This window comes from Pimephales promelas, chromosome 10 (genome assembly GCF_988280905.1).
Source record: "Pimephales promelas chromosome 10, fPimPro1.hap1.1, whole genome shotgun sequence".
In the NCBI taxonomy this organism is placed as follows: Eukaryota; Metazoa; Chordata; class Actinopteri; order Cypriniformes; family Leuciscidae; genus Pimephales; species Pimephales promelas.
Genome location: NC_142778.1, coordinates 34,781,982 through 34,798,368, shown reverse-complemented (window position 1 = coordinate 34,798,368; position 16,387 = coordinate 34,781,982). Strand labels below are relative to the sequence as shown.

The 16,387-nt window shown below is 39.1% G+C and overlaps 1 protein-coding gene across 2 annotated transcripts in view; it reads right to left on the bottom strand.

The window, feature by feature from the left end:
* b3gat1a (beta-1,3-glucuronyltransferase 1 (glucuronosyltransferase P) a) overlaps positions 1-16,387 on the bottom strand; it is a 40,455-nt gene that overhangs the window by 19,282 nt on the left and 4,786 nt on the right. Inside the window, exons 3-4 of one of the 2 annotated variants that reach the window (XM_039684055.2) lie at positions 13,802-13,873; positions 13,203-13,711 (exon numbers count right to left, since the gene is read on the bottom strand). In XM_039684055.2, the coding sequence (XP_039539989.1) occupies positions 13,203-13,711; positions 13,802-13,873 (581 nt within the window). The remainder of the gene's footprint in view (positions 1-13,202; positions 13,712-13,801; positions 13,874-16,387) is intronic. The other variant, XM_039684056.2, reaches the window with a different exon arrangement.

Below are 16,387 nucleotides of genomic sequence, written 5' to 3'. Positions count from 1 at the left end.
TCCGCGTCGTGATTAGGCCTAGCCTATTGTCTGCAATTTATTTCTTATTATTAAATCCTAGTAATTGGTTGATGAAACATTGATTTAAATTAAGATAATTATTTTAAAACGAAATTTACTTTAAAGAAAGGCTTTGTGCTTGCATGTTTAAGCTATGTGAAAGTTTTAGTGCTGCTTCCAGAGAACGGTCACGTTCGGATTGTTTTTCCTCATAAATGCGAACACGGAAAATAAAATAAAGATTTTATGTTCTGGAGAGAGTCAACCCTTCTTCATCGGGTGAGTATTACTTTTGGTTTGTGCAGTGTGGTTCACATAGGCCAATTTATTAAAATATTTAATTATCTGGGAATTGGATCTCCTCCATAATGCTGAAATTGCCCAATTTAAAAAAAAAAAAAGTAATAATTTAAGTTTTGTGGTGTAAGTCTACGTATTTTATAATGTTAACTTCGAATAATACTAATAGTAATTTAAAGATGTTGTAGCTAGCATTGGGTCTGGACGTGAAGGATAACTTCGGGAGTTGAAGGGACGTGTCGGTGTCGTGATTCTGTCTTCTCACACCGCGACACAGGTTCGTGGATCTGAGTGTCGCGATCGTTACAGCCTTACATAGGCTATATTCTTCTTGCAGATAAATATACTCACGCAGTTTAGGTTAGAAGCCTCCAGTGAGTTCAACGTTTCAGGGGATACCCGGGAAATGCTCAGAGGTGACGAGGGGAGTTGAGAAGAGCAATGTTTATTTCAGCGAATTTAAAGCTTTGACAACTTTAATCGTTATTTAAATACCTTTACTCAATTATCTCGACTACGAAACCCTGTGAGATTATTTTTGAATGTCTGTTCTTTGAAATTTTGAATTTTTTTTTTTTTTTTTTTTTGTTATTTCATGGTTTTTCCACATAATCGGCCCATATCTTAAAATGGAAGGTTGAAACTTCCGACTCATTTCGCCAGAGCGGGTCACATTTGATTTTTATTTTTTAAACAATGTAATGTGTAACCTAAAAATAAACAGATTATTTGATAAATGGTATATTTAAATCTGCATATTGTAGCCTAATATCTGCAGGGCAGCCTAGTCTTAATAAATGTATGCTTCATTTTTCATTAGTAAATTTGATCAATAAATTCAATAATTTAGAATAATAAGACACTATAGGGCTGTTACCCTAGGTAAGGCTGATCAAATTAAATCGGTTACACAATAATGTTACGAGATTGGTTTAACAGGAGTCAATTAAAAATCGCTGTAAAGAACGATACTTTTAAACATAACCCTAAATCACCATAAGGTGTCGCCAGATGACCGTCTTAATGAACGAGTCATGGATTCAAAATGCTGAATCATTCAGTAATGAGAAAACACATTGCTTTGAGATGCGCGATGGGTCGCTGTGATCTTTGTTTAACTATTTTCTCTGCTGAAACAGAAAAAAGTCAATATTGCATCTAAAAAGTCAATATTGCATATAAAATGTAAGTGACTTGACTTGTGTGTGTGACTATGTTTGTTGTAGTGATAAGAGTTGCACCCTTGTTAAAGTTTAAGGCCTTGTGTTTTTGGATATATATCTTTCTTTCTTTTTTTTTTCTTTTTTTACAAAATATGCATATAACCCATATATTTTAGATTTATTATTTGCTTTAAATTAAATTAAGATTGTATTTTTGGTAATTGAACCTGAATGAATTTAAAAATGAATGTGCTATATTTCAGATCATATATTTGTTTTTCTTAAAATTTGAACTAACTTTATTCTCAGCTGAATTATAAATATTTTATTTCTGTATGAATTAAAAACACATTTGATTTTTCTTTTTTAATCAATGTAGAATGTGTAACTGAAATATAAACAGATTAGGGCTCTGTTCGAGGACAAGTAACTAAAACCAATGCGACATGATGAATGTTTGTTTCCCAAACCATCTCAGAGTAACAGCTTACTTTTCTTTCTTACTATATTCTTTCTTACTATAAACTGTGCTGTAGAGCTTGCATCAGTCAAAGCAGGGTTACATTTTGCATGTCGTGCACAATAAACCTAAAGGCACCAGGGTGGCGGTGCCACTGGCTTCATATATATATGTATATATACAGTATATATATATATATATATATATATATATATATATAGCTGTGATCCGCGATAGCTGTGGATCTTTGAAACTGTTGCCGTGGCGACGCATCAAACTTTACCCTTCTTTTAGGATGCTTTTAGGATGCTTTTGAGACCCTTAGCATGCTTCAAATTGTATGAAACTCGACAGACACAACACATTTATTAGCCAGTAGACATGTGCAAAGTTTCAGAAACGGGCGTGGTGAGGGCTCAGTAGCGCCACCTTTTGACAAAAGTGGGGTTGTTAGTTTTAACTAGAGTTACAAACATTGGTATGTATATTGTACTCCTCGAGCCGGACAACTTTCTAATTGACACTCATTAGCTAGGACCCACAGAAAGTCAGATATGTTTGTTTGAATGTAGAGAAAATATCAGAATTTTGCCAGTCTCTCAGTGTCCCTCTGTGTGAGTGAGAGGAGGGGCGCCTGTCAGATTAATTTTAACCCTTTATTTGCTGTGTGCGACTTCTCTGGCATTTTCGGGGGCCTTAACATCCTCTAAAACTCTTGAAACTTTGCACACGGGTCAGAACCCATGGCCATCAGGGCCGGGCTAAAGCTGGTAACCGGGCGTGGCAGGGCGGCTCGACAGCGCCCCCTGGACTGGGATTCGAACATTTGTCCATAAATCAAACACACTTGCATGAATTAATATGAAACTCGGTACAATTATAGATCACATCAGGCCAAACAACTTTCGTGCTCTAAGTTTTATGACAGTTCAAATGGAAGTTATTTATGAATTATGAATTATGGGTTGTTTGAATAATTGTCCTAGGAGAAATACATCAAATTACAACGCATGTGTTTACCAATCACAACCAAACTCGGTGTGCATGAAGTCAAGACATTGAGGATGCTCAATTCCGGACGGATTTTTGTTATCTCGAACGGTCTGGCCGTAGCGAGGAAATGAATTTTATGACTAAAAAAGGACACATAAAGTGTGTTATAACTTTGCTCAATTTACCTACAGTTACAAAACTTACCACGTATATTGTTCTCGTCAAGCCGATCAACTTTCCAATTTAAAGTAATTCGCTCTGAGCAACAGAAAGTCAGATATTGTAGTTTGAATGGATTTATTTCCCCTGCGATTCTCTCTCTCTCTCTCTCTCTCTCTCTCTGTGTGTCTGTGTGTGTGTGTGTGTGTGTGTGTGGGTGGGTGGGTGTGTGTGTGTGTCTGTGTGGGGAGGGGAGGGCTGTTGTCTGTGTTTATGTGTGTGTGTGTGGCTGGCTGCGATTTTTCCTACAAGTCCTTGTCTCTAAGTCCTTGTCTTTTTGCATAACAATTTTGCATAACAATATTTTTAAATGACAAAATAGGCATATAACCCCCATCTTTTAAATGTATAGTTTTCTTTAAATAAAAGTAAGATTGTATTTGTAATTGAAGTTGAATGAATTTAAAATTCATGTGCTATATTTCAATATATTTGTTTTCCTTAAGATTTTAAAACACTAACTTCATTCTTATCTGAATTACAAATATTTGTTTCTGTATAAAATAATACTCTGACTAAAAACACATTTGATGTTTTTTTTTTTGGGGGGGGATTTTTATTTACATGTATTTATGTGTGTGTGGTGTGTGTGTGTGTGTGTGTGTGTGTGTATAAAGTGCAGGGTTTTTTTTAGATAAAGTAGAATTTCTATAACTATGTGTTGAACTAATAAATCACTCTTGTGTGTGTTAAACACAATCTACTTAATACAGACAACTTCATTATAAAGATAAATAACAAATCCAAAAAATATATGATTATAATCTATGACAAAAAAAGCCATTACAAACTATATTAATGGAAAATACACATTGCTCTTTGTATTGTTGTAAAATATTCATGAAAAACAAGATAACAAAAATCAAAAAGATAAATTATTTTAGATATAGCCATGTTTTAAATGTATAGCAGAGATGTTAATTGAGGCAGCAACATACAAACTTTCTAGAACAACATGGACCTGAATAGCTGTTTTTTATGGAGGACAGTGAAGAGGAAGAGGGTGCAAATCAAACAGCTCATTCTCCGACTACACAGCAAACAGCTTAAGTTTTTAGTGCTTTGTTTGAGGTTTTGAGTGCTCTGTCCTATCTATTATCAACATATAATAGATGGAACAGAACAAGAAAGGCAATTAATAATCTGTCATTGCGTCACTGCATTATGATATGAAAGGCTCAGTACAGTGTGGCACAAAACGCTTATGCGCATCCCGAGTGGAGAATGATGCGCTTAAAGCCACATGGAGTTACAGCGCACAGCGCATCGAGTCCGCATTGATGCAAGCTCTACAATACACTTCTTTTTGATAGTCAAAGCGGGGGTTACGTTTTTACACGTCGTACAGAATAACCCTAAAGGCACCAAGGTGGCGGTGCCACCGGCTTTATATTAAATATAAATATAACTGTGAGCAGCGATAAAGGGCCAAAGCCGGCGGTACCACCATCCCGGTGCCTTTGGGTAACTAAAGGCATCGGGGTTGCGGTGCCACCGGCTTGGGCCCGCAATCGCTGCTCGCAGCTATATTTCTTCTTTAGTATTATTATTATTTTACTACCTTTTGGGCACTTTTGGGGCCCTTAACGTGCTCGAAAACTCTTGAAACTTTGCACACGGGTCAGAACCCGCGGCCATCAGAGCCGGGCTGAAGCTGGTACCTGGGCGTGGCAGGGGGGCTCGTCAGCGCCCCCTGGAACGGGGTCCGAACACTCGGTCCATAACTCAAACACGCTTGCATGTAATAATATGAAACTCGGTACACATGTTGATCTCATCGTTTCATCTATACCTCGCGCTCTTACTTTTTACCCCAGCCCAACAGGAAGTCGGCTATTGAGGTTTGTTTGTAAAACGCTCGCAATGGTATTTGAAATACTCCTCCTAGAGCTTTGATCCACATTCGACGAAACTCGGTCAGCGTGAAGTCAAGACATTGAGGATGAAAGTTTGCGAGGGGATTTTTGATATCTCGAACGGTTTGTCCGTGGCGAGGAAACGAAATCATGGCGAGAAACGTGAAACAGGAAGTGTGTTATAACTTCAGCATACATTAACTGATCTTGATGAAACTTCAGCAGTGTGTTCGCTGTAAGAGGACGATCACATGGATGTGACTATTGTGAGTAAAAGTTATAGCGCCACCAACTGGCAGCAGGAAGTGTGTCACTTTCAAAATGCTTTGAAATCACCCTTTTATTTTTACCCGATTTGCTTCAAACTTCATCTGTATAATGTAAACATACGGCAGATGAAGACCTGTGAATGGATTCTTGATATCTTTGATACTGTTGCCGTGGCAACGCATCAAACTTTACCCTTCTTTTAGGATGCTTTTAGGATGCTTTTGAGACCCTTAGCATGCTTCAAATTGCATGAAACTCGACAGACACATAACATTTATTAGCCAGTAGACATGTGCAAAGTTGCAGAAACGGGCGTGGTGAGGGCTCAGTAGCGCCACCTTTTGACAAAAGTGGGGTGGTTAGTTTTAACTAGAGTTACAAAAATTGGTATGTATATTGTACTCCTCGAGCCGGACAACTTTCTAATTGACACTTATTAGCTAGGACCCACAGAAAGTCAGATATTTTTGTTTGAATATGGCCACTCTGAGCCTACATGGCTCTGTGTCTCTGTGTCTTTGGCTGGCTGGCTGGCTGGCTGTCTGTGTGTGTGCAGGGGGAGGGGGCTTAACCATTTCACTGCTGTGTGTATGACCTGCATAAAGAAAATACATTTCTCAAGCCTGGTATTTTTTAAATAAGTTTTTATTTTTATTTTTTATAAGTAAAGACATATAACTAGTTTAATTGTAGTGCATTGACAATAGTTTTATATAATTAGTTTATTAATCAGATTAGCTTGGTCAATAAACTTGGTCTGAAAATTTGGTCCATAAATCAAACACACTTGCATGTAATAATATGAAACTTGGTACACATATAGATCTCATCGTTTCATATATAGCCTACTTCACACTCTTACTTTTTACCCCAGCCCAACAGGAAGACGGCTATTTAGGGTTGTGTTTAAAACACTTGCAATGGAATTTAAAGTATTGCTCCTAAAGCACTGAACCAAATTCGACAAAACTCGATCAGCGTGAAGTCAAGACATTAAAGATGAAAAGGTGCCAAGGGATTTTTTATATCTCGAACGGTTTGGCCGTGGCGAGGAAACGAAATTATGGCGAGAAACATGAAACAGGATGTGTGTTATAACTTCAGCATACATTAACTGATCTTGATGAAACTTCAGCAGTGTTTTCGCTGTAAGAGACCGATCACATGGATGTGACTATTGTGAGTCAAAATTATAGCGCCACCAACTGGCAGCAGGAAGTGTGTCACTTTCAAAATGCTTTGAAACCACTCTCTTATTTTTAACCAATTTGCTTCAAACTTCATCTGTATAATGTAAATACATGGCAGATGTAGACCTGTGAATGAATTTTTGATATCTTTGATACTGTTGCCGTGGCAACGAATCAAACTTTAACATTTTTTTGATGCTTTTGGGACTCTTAGCATGCTTGAAATTGCTTGAAACTCAACAGATACATCACATTTATTAGCCAGTAGACATGTGCAACTATGGCAAAAGATTAAAGTAATGTCAAAAAAGTAAACACTAAAAGCCTCATATCTTCTAAAAATGTAATTATACATCATTTGTTTCTAAATTAAATTATACAAATATTATAACTTCCCCAATTTTTCCTTTTTTTCATTTAAGAATTATGTTTACGTTCAAAAACAGCCAGAATTGTTGTAAAATTCATAAAAAAATTATAATCTGAGTCATACGTAGTGCTATACTGCCCTCTTGTGTTCAATATCAGGTAGGCCTATTGTGTATATTCCCACCGGTTAATCAACGTGTGACTCCGCTGGGACTTGGAAGCTTTTAAATCGCTTACTTAAAACCGAAAGTCGAAATACGGATGTCCGCACAATACATTAATGGTGTGGAGTAGAGCGAGCATTTTAAATAAATTCCTATTAAGTAGGATTGAACTAAACAGAAAGAATGTTCACTCTGTTCTGCTGGTTCCTCGCTGGTGGATCATATGATTACTTTGTCATAATCTATGACAAAAATGCTATTATAAACCATATTAATAATAGATAATACACATTGCTCTTATTTTTGAAAAATACATTCATGAAAAACAAGATAACAAAAATCATAAAAAAATATAGCCATGGCTGCTATAAATGTTTGAAATGCATAGGACAGATGTTTAATGACGCAGCAACATATAATTGAAAGGCAATTAATAATCTGTCATTACATCACTGCATTATGATATTACGGCTCCAATACGGTGCAGCACAAAGCACTTATGTGCATCCCGAGCGGAGAATGATGTGCTTGAAGCCACATGAAGTTACAGCGCAGTGAGTCCGTATTGAAAAGTTCAAAGCACAAAGGAAATACATATTTATGAACAGTGTATTATACATTATCTATCTATGCAATAGTTTATTGAGCCTTTTCCTTTCAAAGGTTTTAAATTTCAGTTACTGTGTGCGTAAAGAACAATTATAGTGCTCTGACTCTAGTGTTGTGATCTAACCGACAGCGTCCGACACCTGGTAGAAAGTAACACGGTTAAGTTACAGCAATAAAGTCCAGCAAGAAAAAGTTTCTTCATTCGAAAATATAGACCTTTATCTTAAAGATCCAGTATAATAGGATTAACATTCAATCATCTTGAAGATCGTTTCATCATTGACTGTAACCGAATGTGACGTGCTGTTTGAATGCTGAATGGAGAATGACTGACAGGCGCAGAGAGGGAAAAGTTTGTGTTCTTGAATTTAATGACTTAAATATTAATTTCTATATCACATAATAGCTTCAGAACACTAATAATACAGTACACAAAAACTTTATGGTACTTTAGAAAGTTTTTGTGCCTTTGTGCCTAACATAGAATAGTATATATGCACAATATAGAATTTGAATCAGCCTCGTCAAAGATGGCAGTGTCAGAGCCGATACCGATCCTGAGTATCTAATCGGCGCACTTCTTTTCAACAGTCAAATTGAAATTGAAATTGAAATTGCTTGAAACTCAACAGATACATCACATTTATTAGCCAGTAGACATGTGCAAAGTTTCAGAAACGGGCATAGTGCAAGGACTAAATAGCACCACCTTTTGACAAAAGTGGGGTTGTTAGTTTTATCTACAGTTACAAAAATCGCTATATACATTGTACTCCTCAAGCCGGACAACTTTCTAATACATAGTCATTAGCTCGGACCAAGAGGAAGTCAGATATTTTGGTTTGAATATGGTGAGCCTCTCTCTGAGCCTACGTCCCTGTATGGCAAGCCCTTTTAACATTTAAAAGCTAAGTTTGCCTGTCCGGAATTAACATTGTAGATATCAACAACGTCTTTCTGTCTATTCGTAATTACATTTTGGATAGTTTGTATTATCATTTAAGATATCTGTAACATAATTGTGACTAGTCGAAATGACAGAGTATGGCAAGCCGTTTTAACATTTAATCATAAAAGGGCCAAAGCCTTCGGCACCGCCACCCGGGTGCATTTAGGTAACTAAAGGAACCGGGGTTGCGGTGCCACCGGCTTGGGCCCGCCATCGCTGCTCGCAGCTATATTTCTGTTTTGTTTTTTGAACTGAAATAAAGTACCCCGGGGCATTTTCATCCCTGTTTTACAAAACATGCCACAAAACATTCATCACATCCATGGCAGTTCAGCTGCTGTTTACAGTGTGCTTTCTCTAAGTAACTGCAGATTGTGTTTTGGACAGTGCGGTAATTCACATACAAACAAACAAATAGATCATAACGGCTGGATTCATCCTGAGCAGGTCACAAAGATCGGAGCCGAGACACTGAGAGACCAAGAAAGAAAGAGAAAGAGGGACAGAGCTGCCTTTAATCTTTCTGCTTCAAACGTCCAAATGCTTTGTGTGCCACCCAGCGCAAGTGGTCCACATCATAAAAGGAAACTGCCTAATGAATAGTGAAGGCTAGAGGAGCAGTTGTCTTTATACCCATAATGCATCTTCCACTGTCTCCAAGGGGAGCTTTTACAAAGAACTACAAAAGGACTAGATTGAAAGGCACACTGTCTCTTTCTAATTTACGAAAACCACTCGCTGTCATGTCGGTGAAATGAAAATATAAATTAAGACTAAGCTAAATTTGCTGACTGAACTGGTAAAGGCTGTCCACATTGATCCAAATGTAGCTCACGTAATTGACTGTGACCCTTCCTCAACATATCAGGCATTAAGTGAACAGTCCTGGACAAAATGTCACCCTCAAACTGATTACTTCCTGAGCTACTAATAATATATTGCAATTTGCGCCACTGCCATTTTTCATTAAAGAAAGAGATGGACCATTTCTGTACCTGTTGGCGGAAACAAAAACAATTGGAATCGGTAAACTGTTGAAAAGGATGCATGCTCGTTGCAGATCCGGCATTAATCTTTTCTAAACTAGCTGTCATTGGGGAGTGCCCTAGTTTCACATTATGAATGGCTGTTTTCTGCTTTTTGCCTCACATTTAAAGCGCTTCACACTGATTTCTGAGAGAATCAATAGATGGCAAAAGTTTCAGAATTGTTGAATCTGACATTTACGCAGTTTCCTATTTTCACTTTCAGCAAGCAATTTATTATATTTAATTATTATTATAATATTTTTGTATGCTTACATAAACACTGGTGTGTTCATATTGGGTCAGAATGGGGCACAATACAATCTGTGGAACCCAATTTTGGGTCAAATATGGACAAACTCAAACATTTGGGTTAAAAATGTAACCCAATGTCCATTTTTGACCAAAAATTGGGTTAATACTGTCTATGCGTTAAACAACCATTTTTTTTAGAGTGTATGGAGGTATTACAGAACATCACAGAAGTATTATACACTACTATAGATGAGGCACAGTCTCCTATAATGTGACATTTTCCTGTGTTTTGCACATTTTTTAGTGTATGTTTCATTTTATTTTTGTACAGCGTAGACTTTCATCTCATCCACTTTTTTGGGAGACCTAGATGTACATGCAGATGACTCATCATTATTCAGAATAGGACATGCTGTAATGATTCTGTCAAGTCAAAGTAGTCACAGACACAGAGGAGAGGGAAAGTGGCCTGTGTCCCTTGAGCTCAGAGCACTTACAGAAGAGTCAATAGTGGAAAAGAAAGCCAGGAGATTGGGGGTAAAAATACACAGCCTCTGTAAATAAAACCATTCGTTCAGAGTGCCTGCCTAGGCATTTTTAATAAGAGCTTAATAATTAATAAACACCGGCAGGCATGGTTGTTTTAAACAAGGCCAAATGCATAATTCATGAACCGTTACTATATCTTCATTTCAAAAGGTAAAAGGTATTACTGGCTCTTCTGTGTGATGTTTTTCTCATTGTAGGTCACTGATTTTAGACCACACACACACAACTATGGCTCTTTTAAGTTAGAGAGGAAAAGCCCAGAATGGAGCTGAAACTAGTTTATCTTTGGAATATTGCTATTTAAATACATTATAAGCTTTAAGATTTAATATTTAGAACAAGGATTTTTCACCAGAGTCCACAGACCATAGGGGATCTGTGGCGGTACTGCAGGGAGTCTGATCTCAAACTAATTTGTTTAAAAATTAAAATGTGCATCAAACAAAGATACAATATTAAGTTAGCTTGAATGAAAGCTGGAGTTAAGAAGCTAGATTTTCATAGTCTCTCCCACATTAAAATGTATAATAAAATTAGAATGTAATTATGTGGCTCTATAGATTAGCATTGATTAATGTAAGCATCATAACAAATCATATTATGTATTGATATGGTACTATAGGTGTATTATTAAAGGCCAGACCTAATTTAAAATGTTATGCATGTTATTGAAAGTATGTAAAGCATAAATATTCATCTTTTAAAATGTGCAACCCACATATATCAACAAAAATGGCAGCTTTTGTTCAACCCTAATTATAGTCTTGTGTCTTTAGTTGCCAGCGTTTCAGAAGTATGTGCCTGATCATTTTTCACCACCAACCATCAATGATTTTTCTTTTCAGAGCAGCGTCTCAAAATTGAAAGTGTTTCATGTGATGAAGGAAGTCCTGACAGGAATTTACCAACTTGTAGCATTGCATAACCCGAGTAAGTGTTATACCTGAATGTGAAAATTCTGTCATCATTTACAAACCATGACTTTCTTCATGTTGTAAAAAACCTGTATGACTTTCCAAACGTGTTTTCCAAACCTTTAAGACTTTCTTTCTTCTGTTGAACATAAAGTAGTTATTTAGAAGAATGTTTAGCAGTTTTTGTCCATATGATGAAATTCAGTGCATTGATCCACACTAAGGCCATGTCCACACAAATATGTTTTCATTTGGAAACGTTCAGGGCCACCTTAGCTTTTGGAAAATGCTCTCCAAAGTGGATAAATTTGAAAACGCCGTTTTCGCGTTGTAGTGTGGACTGTGAAGCCAGAGGTATTTGAAAACGATGACGTAAGTTTAGTCATGTGATCCATGTTATACCAATAGATATTCATGTTAACCGGTATTGTGCCTGTTATTTGCTATTCACTTTTACACTGATGCTAAAACGTTACTTTGTACACAGTCCAGCACAGATGACAGAAAATGTACATTTGCTTTCCTGTGCTTTTTAGACCAAACATATGGTGACTGAGTGCGACCTGGATGCATCAGTGATGGTGAGATATTTTGCTAAATAAAATTATCCTCTTAGAAGAATTGGGCAATAAATGTATTATTTATTTTTCCATCTGAATCATTTTGGTGAGCTTTTGTGAGGTTTCACGCATGCGCAGTAAGGTGAATTTAGAAGTTTCTCATCCACACTGAAACGCCTGAAAACGCTAGTGTGGACGTAGAGCGTTTAAATTAAAAATTTTGTGGACATAGCCTAAAGTGTCCCATCCCATTGACATTCATCATAATGACAATAGTAGCTGAAACATTCTTTAAAATGCTTTCTTTTAATTGTTTTTACAGAAAACCATAAAGGTGAGTAAATTAAATAATTTTCATTTTTTGGGTGAACTATTAGGAATTAGAGAAGCCCCTATTATGCTTTTTCAATGCAGTGTATAATAAATCCATTTGGGGATGTAACACCCTGTAAAGTTTTAAAGATCAAAGTGCATGACAAATAAAGTTATTTTCTCCTAAAAGAAAGAATCAGTTCTGATGCCGAAACGAATTCCAGTCTCGTTAAAAATTGAACAAATTTGCATAGCAGCAACCTATGGTCTACATTGGCTGCCCGCAAACAACTTCTACTTTCAGCCCCAACACTGTGTTAATTATGTAATGTAAATGATGTTAACAATGTAAATTAGGAACCTTTAGAATAGGAAAATGGGGCACTTTAAATGAATGAATATTCGCTTAATTTGAGGATAATTTTCAATGTGTAATTTATGGGAATGTAGTACGCCTAGTCAAATGATCAAGCACTTGAAGCACTCAAACAAAGCTATTATTTAATCAATGCGAGTGCAGTCACTTAATTGATGTGACAATACACAATGTATGTATCCTCACTTTTACACCCGTCTTGAGTAGGGTTGGGTATCGAGAATCGAGTATCGATTGGAACCGGGACTAACTTTTCGTTTTTCCCGGAATCGTTCAAAAGTTAAAATTTCAATTCCTACTTTCGATGTTCACAGTCCGCTGAGCGGAAGAAGAAACCGCTGAACAACACCAACGAAGAAGCGTCTACCGGAAGTGTTGGCATAACCGCACGAGTCGAACACGAGTACCTTACATCGGCGGTCCAAAGTGTGGCTTCACTTTTCTAAAAATTAACGAAATCTCGGCAAAATGCAAAATTTGTGACAAGTATTTGTGACAGAAGAAGTATTTCCTTCAGAAAGGCTGTTGGTTAGCAAGGTTAGCTAAACTTTTTTGACCCTGCCTCTTAAAAGAATCGAAATCGAGAATCGTTAGGAACCGGAATCGAAACAAGGAATCGGAATCGTTCAAATTCAAACGATACCCAACCCTAGTCTTGAGTTAACTCACCTCCTCAAACAGCTCTAAACTGTACGTATTATCATCATCTGCAAAGTAGACGATCCCCGCCTGGCTGCTGTTGGAGTTGAAAGTCTCCCGTAGCCATCTCAGGGCCAGGTTCCTCTGCATGGTGCCCCGTGGAATCCTGGGATCTCTCGTGTCCCCTCGCAGCTTGTAGTTCCTCGGGGTCTCCACATTGAGGTGTGTGTAGTTTAGCCCTGTTTCCCTCAGAAGCCTCGTGACCAGAGGGGTTCTCCTCTGCGAGTCCTCCACCAGGATCCAGTGCAGGTTGGGCACATGAAGGAAGGTGTTAGCCAATCGCGTTAGCTCCGCCTTCTGCACCGGGCGGCTGTATGTCGGGGTAATGACGTGGATGGTGGGCAATACGTCGGACCAGGGCGGAGGTCTTGTGTACACGTATTCTGTGCGGACCACCTCCACTATGTCCTTGTCCTGTGAGCAGTATTCCTTTGAGTCCGTGGCGGGGCCGTTCTCGTGCCTTGCCTCCGTCCCGTCATCTGCCAGACAGAGACAGAGAATTAAGACATTAGCGCACTCCAGGCTGCTCTCTTTATGTCTGACGCATGCCTCGAACCTTAGAGGAGTACCTGCTAGCCGTTGCCGGTGGATGGGAAGTCGCTCTGGTATGATTAAGATCTCTTTTACTAGATGGCGACAGACTGGAGAGGGTGAGAGCAGGAACCATAATACAGGAGATCATAATAACGTTACTCTATAGTGGTAGATGGTACTGATTCAAACCCATAAAGCACAGGTTCTGTATGATTTGCTCTTGGATTCTTTACAGGATAGTTCAGACAAAAGTTAAACTCTTTTTCATTTTCGTGAAGCGCAATAGGAGAAATTTAGGAGAATATCTTATAAAATTATCACTATAAAAGCACATTAATATAAATGCATGTTAATGCTAATAAAAGCACCAGTAATGTCAATATGACTCGCTTTATTCATGACTATAGACCTTATTCAGAGCAGCGCCATGACCGGTATGAAAGTGAGGCTGTGAGGGATAGACTTACTGTGTTTCCAATGGCATCCGCTGTAAAATGCTGAATAAAGCTCCTAGATTACTTACAATTTTCCAGAGCTTACATTGTCGGGAGTTTTTTGTCAACTGTAATTTCTTGGAAAGATATTTTTCCAGTGTTTCATGAGCAGAACAATCCGAAAACACATTAAATAACAGTTCAGCCCATTGAAGAGATGCAAGTCTATCCCTCACAGCCTCGCTTTCATTCTCATTAAAAATCAAAGATGGCGCTGCCGTGAATAAGGCGTATTAGGCTTCTAAGCTGTAGTAGCGCTTCTTTAGGCACCAGGTCATGAATGTTTGTGGGATTTGAGTGTTATGGTGGATCAAATTTGGTGTTTCTCATATAAAGGGATTGTTTGGCCTTAAAAGATTGGGAATGCAACCTGGGTGGTTTAAAATATGTATAATCACGTTGTGGTGAGCAGGACGGCCGAGGGACGTGAGAGAAAGTCGCGATGCCGGTGGTGCGATTGCTAATGAGCAGCACCTGCGAGGCACACCGGTCTCGCATCTCTCACGAAGGAGCGGAGCCATAAAGGGGGAGCGACGGAGTGGATGATGGAGAGAGGAACAGGCCTGCTTTTATTTGTATTTTATATTTTATTTGGTAAGCCAGCCAGCATTCGTCCGCGAGGGGCTGCTGGCAGGTAATTTGTTTGTTTATTTTATTTAAATAAAGTTTTATTTTATTATTATTATCCGGTTCCTGCCTCCTTCTTCCCTGAACTTTGTTACATTGGTGCCGAAACCCGGGAAGAGGGAGGAACGCGCTGTCCGAGGGTCCTCGCCGCTGTGGGGAATCCGCGGTGCCATCGAGCATGGTGCGCGAGTCGCCGCCGCTCGCCGTGGGCCGGAGCCTGCTGCCGTCCGCCGCATAAGGGGAGGAGCAGGGAGCGGGGGACTCGCGGCCATGGACTCTCGAGGCGGGGCGCTGGGATGAGTTGCCGGTGGGACGCCCGAGCTCGCCGCCGACCGCCTGGAAAATGGAGGGGCGGCTGCCGTTCGGGAGGGAGAGGAGGAGTCACCGCCGCTTGCCGTGGGCCGGAGCCTGCTGCCATCCGCCAGTGAAGGGGAGGAGCAGGGAGCGGGGGACTCCTGCCGTCTGCCCAAGGCACCCGAGGAGCCGTCGCCGTCCACCGGGGGCGGGGGAGCGTCGAGGCGTTCACCGAGGGCCATCCAGCGTCGCCGCCGGGCACCGCGGAGGAGATCGCCCAGCTGGTGAGGGACAAGATGGCAGCGCGTGTTGTGGGAGCCGGACTATTATTTATTTATTTATTTTTTAATAATCAAAAATAAAACTTTATTTAAACAAAATAAACAAACAAATTACCTGCCAGCAGCCCCTCGCGGACGACTGCTGGCTACCCAAAATAAAACATAAATACCTGCCAGCAGCCCCTCGCGGACGAATGCTGGCTGGCTTACCAAATAAAATATAAAACACAAACAAAAGCAGGCCTGTTCCTCTCTCGATCATCCACTCCGTCGCTCCCCCTTTATGGCTCCGCTCCTTCGTGAGAGATGCAAGACCGGTGTGCCTCGCAGGTGCTGCTCATTAGCAATCGCACCACCGGCCTCGCGACTTTCTCTCACGTCCCTCGGCCGTCCTGCTCACCACACACGTATTTTAAATTAGTGTAAAAGGGGGAGATCAACTATAATGATGCTTATTAATATTCTTGAATTCTTCTAAAAAAAATGACTGTAATCAGCAGTAAAAATTGTTTAACCCTAAAACCATATTCTGGACAAATGTGGGCAAAATAGTTTTGATTTATTTTTAAAAAATACTTCCCTTGATCTGAGCGGTGCAAGACATGGCTACTTTTTCTAAGTTTGCCTCCTGAACACACACATTTTTTTGACTCAATTCTACAATGTTAAGTGGGTGAAAAAAACTCCTTAATCTTGTATTTGGGTCAAAAATAATAATGGGCACCCATAGAAATGAAAGGGAAAAACTGTAATTTAGAGCATTCTAAAATAAGACACCAGGTGACAGCAAAGTCACTTCATCTTTAGGTTTTAGCTCTAAGAATGATATTTTAATGTAGTTAACATTTGTATCTTGTCACTCTCATGTGACCTACAGTGTCAATTGCATCACTTTTCTCATCCTCTACCGTGGCCTCATGGTATA